The sequence below is a fragment of the Pongo abelii genome, chromosome 17 (genome assembly GCF_028885655.2).
Source record: "Pongo abelii isolate AG06213 chromosome 17, NHGRI_mPonAbe1-v2.0_pri, whole genome shotgun sequence".
Taxonomy (NCBI): domain Eukaryota; kingdom Metazoa; phylum Chordata; class Mammalia; order Primates; family Hominidae; genus Pongo; species Pongo abelii.
In genome coordinates, this window is record NC_072002.2 from 90,163,089 (window position 1) to 90,171,992 (window position 8,904).

The 8,904-nt window shown below is 50.4% G+C and overlaps 1 protein-coding gene across 2 annotated transcripts in view; it reads left to right on the forward strand.

Annotated features, from left to right (window-relative positions):
- Positions 1–8,472, forward strand: part of ZNF407 (zinc finger protein 407) — a 472,287-nt gene extending 463,815 nt beyond the window's left edge. For both annotated transcript variants that reach the window (XM_002828319.5, XM_054538097.2), the window contains exon 9: positions 5,950–8,472. In XM_002828319.5, the coding sequence (XP_002828365.4) occupies positions 5,950–7,268 (1,319 nt within the window). In that variant the 3' untranslated portion in view covers positions 7,269–8,472. The remainder of the gene's footprint in view (positions 1–5,949) is intronic.
- The last annotated feature ends 432 nt before the right edge of the window (positions 8,473–8,904 follow it).

The window sequence follows — 8,904 nt, forward strand, 5'->3', positions numbered from 1 at the left end:
AGAAGCTTAGAAATTTAAAATAAATGCTGACTCGTAGCAACAAAGTGGTTTACATAGGATATTAGCACAGGCTTTTGTAGGCATGAGGCATTTCACCCCACGACATGTCTTTTTAATGCCATCTTTATCTGCTACGTGATGCATGAAATCTACTTTCAGTTTTAGAACTGCTAACAACCTTTGACCCCTTTAGTGGAGACACAATGTGACCTTTCTATTGTCATCAGCTTTCATTCTCCTGAAAATTCTATGAATTTTTATTACAAGTTTTTTTTTAAACCAAGCTGAGGCTTCCACAAATTATTTGCCACAGATGAGATGAAGTTGTTGAAGTGGTGTTAGATAAGTTTTACAGCCAGCATGTGTGCGGCCGAGGAGCCCAAGCCTGTGTCCTACAATGTCATACACCAGTAACTGCTGAGCCTACTATTGGATAAATACATCATTTTATGGAACATTGATTGTTCTATAAACCCAATGGAGTATTATGCTCTATGATCAAACCATTTAGATTGTGTGTAGAGCACAGAAAATGCCATATTCAGGATGGTACTAAAAGTGCCATTTGTGTATTTTATGGATGTCATTACAGGGGAAACTTCTCTCTGTAGGCCCTGTTTACTGCAAAATTTTTTAGTCTGTAATGACATTTTTCATTCACAACGTATGCCTTCAAGAGAGGGGGCCCTTGTTTTATTTTTTTCATTCGGGTTTACTGCACAAATTCTGTACATTTTAATTAAATGTAAGCTTAACAAAAGCGTAAGGTATTTATTCTGTGGGAAAAAATGATGACAGTAAGGAAGGAGCAACAAGCACACATACAGGAAGGAGTCAGGTACGCAGCCCTGTGCTACTTCGCAGAAGCACACCAGACAGCAGAACTGAGCCCTTAGCACAGTTTTGGGGAGCGAGGTCTCTGCAGCTTAACCCCTCCACCCCCGCATAATGGAGCTTGTGTTTTTCCATGCTGGAGATGTTGGCTTCAAGCACGCAGAAGGAGCTGCAGCTTCATAATGGCATCCCAGAGCAGCGAGCCGAACTGAAAATCCTCTCCCCAAAAGCAAATCCTCAGACACCCCAGTAACTACCTTTTTATTCCATCCAAGCTGTGAACTTTCAATGCATTTGGCTCTGAGAAGGGAGTAAAATATCTATGTGCTCATGAACACAAACGGGCAGAAAGTGAGGACTTTGTAGATGGGCACGAGGCTGCATTTTAATGTCACTGTGCCTTCTACACAAAGCTGCTTATTGCCCTATTGAAAACAGACCCAAAAAAGAATGATTTTAGGCACACTGTTTGGTTAGCTGCTGTTACTGTACTGAAATCTGACACTGTCTTTTTTAAAGACAATGTCTTTAATACAAATACTACGTTGAGCATCCATGCCCCATTAAGGCTTTGTGCAATTTTGGAGACATAACAGTGACTAAGCAGTGAAGGGTGCAACCCTGTACCACGTGCCTGTTTTCCAAACACTGTATCCATTTGGCCATTTGCATGTGGTGAGCTTTACAGTTCATATTTACTAGAAAGAGCTCAAAACTGGAGGTTGATGTGCCCAGTAAATTCTTGGTCATAGCCCAGTTAGAGTTTAAAGTTATAGAAAAGATTCACATTAGTTTAAATGACACTTGAACTTCTACATAGCTCAACATTAATTCATTATGGTTGAAATGGAAGAATCTTCAGTGGGTGAATCTTTTTCAATCTGATTGAGGCTGTTACATTTTATAGGTGCTATTTTTCAAAGTAGTACTGACAGCACTCGAAGTTATTAAATTGCTGAATCAAAAGATGGACCCCTGCTCGCATTTATGAACTGTGATGGACTCGCTGGGCCTGTGCGTGCACGGAGGTGAGGACGTTGGTGTTGCTAGGCTTCGTCACACCCCACACTGACAGCAGTATTTACCCATGTAGTTTACATTAATGGTCTGGAAGTGGCTTAACCCACCTCTGGATTCAAATACATTCAGTAAGTAGTTCAGAATAGCATAATTATCAGTGCTGCAAGGGATTCAAAGGATAATTCTATACCCAAGAGATTTCCTGTCCAGTTACAGAGTAGAGAACAGAATTGCTTGGATTCAAGCGTGCACCATTTCTTCCTGAGACTACTGAAGAAGAGGATGTTTGTTCTTTCCTTCCCAACTACAGTAGTTTCTCCTCTCTCTTAATGTACTGGCAGTATGTCCTTTTCTGTAATTAAAATTAATGGGGGAGGGGAATGACCAGAAGGCTGCCTTCTTTGTTTTTGTGTCCTTATTTCCCTTTTTTTCAAATTCTGAATTAGACTAAAAATGACATTAAAATTACAGAATGGACAGAAACAAACAAATCAAGGTTGACATGTGAAGATGGCACTGGGTAGAAAAGTAGGGGTTGGGGAGAAATTGCAAGCATACCAGAGAAAGAATGTGTCAAGTACAGGAGACAAAGATCTAGAGGTCCTAGCAGATGGCAAACTGACCAGGGATCAGCCACACGTGCCCGGCTTATGCTCAGGTGGAAAGGGAGTGTGAATACAGGAGCTGTGGGTGCCACCCTCTTGAGGCTTCTGACCTCTCCGAGGAGAGAATATTAGGAGGATCAAAGTTTACAAGACAACCATGAGACAGGCAGCGATTCAGCCCCTGCCCCTGGGACCTGCACGCCCACCCTCATCTCAGCTTAGCTTTTAAACTCTGATCTTCCTTAGGTCAAGGCACCAGGCGGGGATGGACGCAGGTTGTTTCTGCAAAGTGGGAGGAGGGGGAAAGGCAGGTAGTCAGGAGCTCTGTCCCCAGGCACGTGCCCAGGCAGACCCTTTCCAAGGCTCAAAACTCCTTACCGCACGTGACCTTTGGAAAGTCTCCAGGCATTCACACGGCATGAGTACCACAGGTTGAATACCTGTAACTGCTACCACCAAACCTCAGGAAGAGGAAGTCATGTTCGGGAAGTGCCTGCTACCCGAAGCACACGTTGGGGCCAGCCAGCAGCCCCATTTAGTGCTACCCAGTTGTTCTCTGTCCTTGGTCGGGGGTAACCATGAGAAAACAGGGTGCACTATAATTAGGGAATTTGTTCAGCTAGACTCATGAACATTTTGATCCCTCTTCTGGGAAGGGTGAGTTAACTTTGAAGACGCAGCGCTTTCCTCTGCCTGGTGCATGAGGGCAGGCCAGGCCTGGCTCACCCCTGCGGTTCACTAACCCGGCTGCATCTGCTCATGCAAGGGTTCCGTGGATGCAGAGTGAGTACACAGGAGTATCTCGTGGTAGTGGAGCTAGTCCTAGCTGGCCCTGCAGCTCTTTTCTTTCTTTTTTTTTTGAGACGGAGTCTCGCTCTGTCGCCCAGGCTGGAGTGCGGGTGGCGCGGTCTCGGCTCACTGCAAGCTCCGCCTCCCGGGTTCACGCCATTCTCCTGCCTCAGCCTCCCGAGTATCTGGGATTACAGGCGCCGCCACCACGCCCGGCTAATTTTTTGTATTTTTAGTAGAGACGGGGCTTCACCGTGTGAGCCAGGATGGTCTCAATCTCCTGACCTCGTGATCCGCCCGCCTCGGCTTCCCAAAGTGCTGGAATTACAGGCCTGAGCCACCGCGCCCGGCCGCAGCTCTTTTCTTGACCTAAAATTCCAAACCCTTTCTAAGATTCACACTTTACAGAGTTGCCTGAGAAAGAAGATATATTAATTAGTACTTAACAGTTAATTAATACTTTCAAATCCAGGACCGTGTTCCTCCAGCCTGGGTAAGAGCTGGGGCATGTCCCCTTGGTAAACATGATTTAACAATTTCTGCTGATCCTGCCTGAGATGCACCCCACTGGAAGACAGGCCCTGTCTGGGGTCCGTGCTCAGAATTAACTCAGTGTTGAAAGAAATGCTTTCTTGCAGAACACCACCAACATGATAAGCAAAATGGTTGATTCTATTTTTAAGAGATCCTAGCAATAAATAATCTCGAACAGTTCTTAATCCTTTTTTCCCTTTTGTTAAGGTTAAAAGACGCTGCTAAGAAACTGACCCCCTCAAGGAGAGTAAAGCAGAATACCTCAAAAATGTGGTTGCTGTTGAACTATGGAAATGTTTGCTGTGGGTCACCTATCGATCATTCTCTTATTTAGGAGGGATGGAGTCGATTAGAAAACCGATGGAAAATTGGGATTTAAAGAAGAAAACAGGAAGTCTGTTTAAAGAGCCCATTTCTTTTTTATGAAAATAAAGTTTACCATTTCCAGCCCTGTTTTATCCAGCAAGGTGGGGAGCGGCAGGCGTTGCCCTGAATCGCCAATGACACTGAGGAGAGTGTGATGTGCGCCTGACCGTGTGCCCTCATGCAGCGCCTCCCATCCCCGCCGTCCTTGTGCCCTGCCAGAGTTTTCTTTGTACAGCATAGATGACAGCCGAAGCCCCTGGCCCGAGAGCTCTGCGATGGGCTCAGCGCTCCTGCAGCAGCCCAGGCCTTTCAGAATCCCGCTGCCCGCCCAAGCCCTGTGCCCTGCCTGCCTGTCCTGGGTATCCCGTTGACAAAGGGCAGACTGTGAAGGGCACAAGATGGCTCCAGACCAGGGGATGCACCCAGCTCCAGCTCTCCCCTCCTTACTCTCATCCTGCTCGCCCCCTCTTTTCTCTCCTGGTCTCCCCTTATTGCCTCTGCCCGGGCACCACAGGGCTTATGGTATCTTCTACACACATTGTTTTCACTAAGGTATTTGGGGCTGGCACTTCAGATCATAAATTTCTTACCCTCTGTTACAGTCCTGTAGTTTTCCTGCTAAAAACATTCAGCACGCTCCTCCTTTCTGCAGCCGGTAGCCCAGGTACCTTCGTGCAGGGTGGAGGAAGCCTTGAGCAACCTGCTCTGTGATGAGCAACCTATTCTCCTAACAGCCCGAGCCTTCCACCGCCCTGAGGCCTTGAAGCACCGTGGGGACAGCCTTCCTGCCTTTGCCTGGGCCCTCGCTGCTTCTGTCTGGAACTTCTCCTCCCAGTCCACAAGAGATAGCTTGAATCTTGTCCTGAAGACAGGGCTACAATGTTGTTTCTTTTTTACATCTTTCCCTGAATATTCTTTCCTGAATGTATGGCTTCTTTGTCTCTGTGTCTTGTCACCTTACGTTGTATCCAAGACGTTCGGCAAACACATCTTTGTTGATTACTTATTCAATCCAAGGCACTGTCCGGAAGATGGGACAGAGAGGAGGAAGGCTGAATCTGGCCCCTCGAAGCCCACTGCCCAGTTCTGCAATATAGACTCCCCTCTCAGCCCCTGAGAGGCCAGGACCCCGTGTCTGCGTGTGCCTAGCACCCTGCAGAGCGCCCTGCATGCTGCCAGGACACGGCGACTCACGTGGCCGCACAGGCTGCCTGCCCAGGTTCAGCGCCTGAAACGTCGATGTTCGATAAATATTTGTTGCATTAAACTTTTACAGCTGTGTTTATTGATGACATTTTTTAAAATTTAATATGCAAGGCTTTCATTCTTTTTGCTGAATAAACAAATATACCATATATAATATTTGGTCATTAAAAAAAGATTTTCCTTTGGGTTAGGAGATCCTGCTGCTGGCTGTTTGCTGAACTTTACTTAGCACCTGTGACCAAATGCATTGTCACAAAAGAAATGATGGTGGTGGGGGGAGGTATCCAGCCTCCTTCCCTGGGCACTGGAGAGGCACACACCCCTGCAAAGAGTTGTATTGGACAGCTCACCCAGAGCTGTGGGGAAATGCATGCCCAGCATTAACTGTGTGTGCCCTCGAGCCTAGAGCCTGCCTGCAGATGCCCACGGAGGCCTCTGGCCCTGTTGAAGCTTGCACTGTAGAGAGCTCTTCAGGGTTTGGAATAGGGGGTCATGGTGTCTCTGCTGAGGGCTGACTGCTTCTGCGGAAGAAGTGTCTTACTTGTAAGCCTACGAGTACTTTTTCCAGGCTCTAACTGGTCCCTGTCTCCCTTAGGCATTGTTTCCAAGTCCTACGAGTGCCGTCTGAAGGGACAAGGAGCCACCTTCGTGGAGACAGACAGCCCCTTCACCGCGGCGGCCCTGGCAGAAGAGCCCCTCGTCAAGGAGAAGCCCCTCAGAAGCAGCAGGAGGCCAGCACCGCCCCCTGAGCAGGTGCAGCAGGTCATCATCTTCCAGGGCTATGACGGGGAGTTTGCTCTGGACCCCTCTGTGGAGGAGACGGCCGCCGCCACGCTGCAGACGCTGGCCATGGCCGGCCAGGTGGCCCGGGTGGTGCACATCACGGAGGATGGCCAGGTCATCGCCACGAGTCAGAGCGGGGCACATGTAGGCAGCGTGGTGCCCGGGCCCATCCTCCCGGAGCAGCTGGCTGATGGAGCCACCCAGGTGGTCGTCGTGGGGGGCTCCATGGAAGGCCACGGCATGGATGAGTCCCTCAGTCCAGGTGGCGCTGTGATACAACAGGTGACCAAGCAGGAGATTTTAAACCTCTCGGAGGCTGGAGTCGCCCCCGCCGAGGCATCCTCAGCCCTGGATGCGTTGCTCTGTGCAGTCACTGAATTGGGGGAGGTGGAGGGCAGGGCTGGGCTCGAGGAGCAAAGCAGGCCTGGCGCCAAAGACGTGCTGATCCAGCTGCCCGGGCAGGAGGTCTCCCATGTGGCTGCCGACCCCGAGGCCCCCGAGATCCAGATGTTCCCACAGGCCCACGAGAGCCCGGCCGCCGTGGAGGTGCTCACCCAGGTGGTCCATCCCTCAGCAGCCATGGCCTCTCAGGAGCGGGCACAGGTGACCTTCAAGAAGATGGTCCAGGGCGTCCTCCAGTTTGCTGTGTGTGACACGGCCGCGGCCGGCCAGTTGGTCAAGGACGGTGTCACCCAGGTGGTGGTGAGCGAGGAGGGTGCCGTCCACATGGTGGCCGGAGAGGGTGCCCAGATCATCATGCAGGAGGCGCAGGGCGAGCACATGGATCTGGTGGAGTCCGACGGGGAGATCTCGCAGATCATCGTGACGGAGGAGCTGGTCCAGGCCATGGTGCAGGAGTCCGGTGGCGGCTTCTCCGAGGGCGCCACGCACTACATCGTGACAGAGCTGCCCCCAGGGGTGCAGGATGAGCCGGGCCTGTACTCACACACTGTGCTGGAGACTGCGGACTCGCAGGAACTGCTGCAGGCCGGGGCCACGCTAGGCACGGAGGCCGGGGCCCCAAGCAGGGCAGAGCCGCTGGCCAGCGTGGTCATCTACACCCAGGAGGGCTCCCCGGCTGCGGCAGCAATTCAGAGCCAAAGAGAAAGCAGCGAACCCCAGGAAGCATGAGACGTGCGGCACCTTTACTCAGCACAGGGCAGGTGTGGGAAGGTCCAGCTTCGGTGGGGGGCTGTGTTCCCTGAGCCTCATCTGAAACCTTCAAAACCATGAGGACAAGGCTCCCGTGAGCTCTGAGCATGCACTCCAGCGAGAGTCACACTGGCCACCAGCCAGGCGGCCACAGAGGGTACCGTGGGCTGGGCCTCGGGGAGCAGGCTGCCAAGTGCACGGGAGGGCCGGGCGCAGGCCGCACAGGGAGCTCCGGTCCACTGGGGGCCCTTCGATCAATGGCCTCCCCCTTTGTCCTGGCCGTTGTGCTGAAGAGAAGCCAAGTGTTGTTGGTAGTTTTTTTCTCTCACAAGTGTTTTCCCATTTCAGTTATCAGAAGGTCATGGCGGTGGGGAAAGTGGTGAAGATACCCCTCGTGGCTTGGGGTGCACCTGCTTGTGCAGTCAGCGTGTAGCTGCCTTTCCATTTCATTCTCTACTGGGCTAAAAATTGCAGCTACAAGTGTTACCATCTTGAAGCAGTCCACTTCCATTCATTTTTGTTTTTTAATTTTAGAATAACAGTGTCCCCATACCAAAGGAAACCTGCTAGCTCATTTCATATATAAATTTCCCATCTTCAAACAGTTTAGGTGTATTCGTTGCTCTGGTCACATTCTGCATAAAAGAAATCCTCTTAAGCCTATGGTTAAGAAAAGCCTTGAAGTTTATATTCAGTTAAAATATATGTCGGTGGAGATAGCCAGTGCTTCTAATTTTGACTTAGTTTCATACAATAAAGCCTATATGTGAAATGCACACTCTGGAAGATACTGTTCCTATCAATATTTTGCTTTTTATAACAAGGGTTTGTTCATATTGATATCATTTTTGCAGGATTTCTTCGTGATTTCTGTCCATTTGAAAATGCTGACATTAAACATTAACACATGGAGACCATGCCCTGTGGCCCTGCCGTGGCCGCCAGCATGGTCTGTGTTTCCTTGTGGATTCACCTGTGGCCCTGCCGTGGCCACCAGCATGGTCTGCGTCCTCGTGGATTCACTGCAACTGTCGGATGCGAGTTTCTGTCGTAATCATTTGTTTCCTGATACAATTGCTCTTATTCTTTTCCAAAACTGTAAAATAATCTCCTCCCTCAAATGCAAAGGTTGTTTTTGTTCTGTTTCTGTTTTCTTTGAAATAAAATTATAGCATTAAAAGATCATGATGGCATGTTATTTTTAGCAGCCAGTGGTGGGCAGCTGTGGCAACCGAGGGGCACCCTGGCGCTCGTGGCTGCTGGCTTCTCCCTCCTTTGTAGTCACCAGACGACACGGAGCACTGCTGCCCGTCCCCTGCAGCCCAATCCTGGCCACCAGACGATGTGGAGCACTGCTGCCCGTCCCCTGCAGCCCGATCCTGGCCACCAGACGACGCGGAGCACTGCTGCCCGTCCCCTGCAGCCCGATCCTGGCCACCAGACGACGCGGAGCACTGCTGCCCGTCCCCTGCAGCCCGATCCTGGCCACCAGACGACGCGGAGCACTGCTGCCCATCCCCTGCAGCCCAGTCCTGTTTCTCAGCATCTGGCAAATGGCCCAGATGCATTCTGGTGACAATAACGTATTCTATCATGGATAGCATCTAGAAATCGT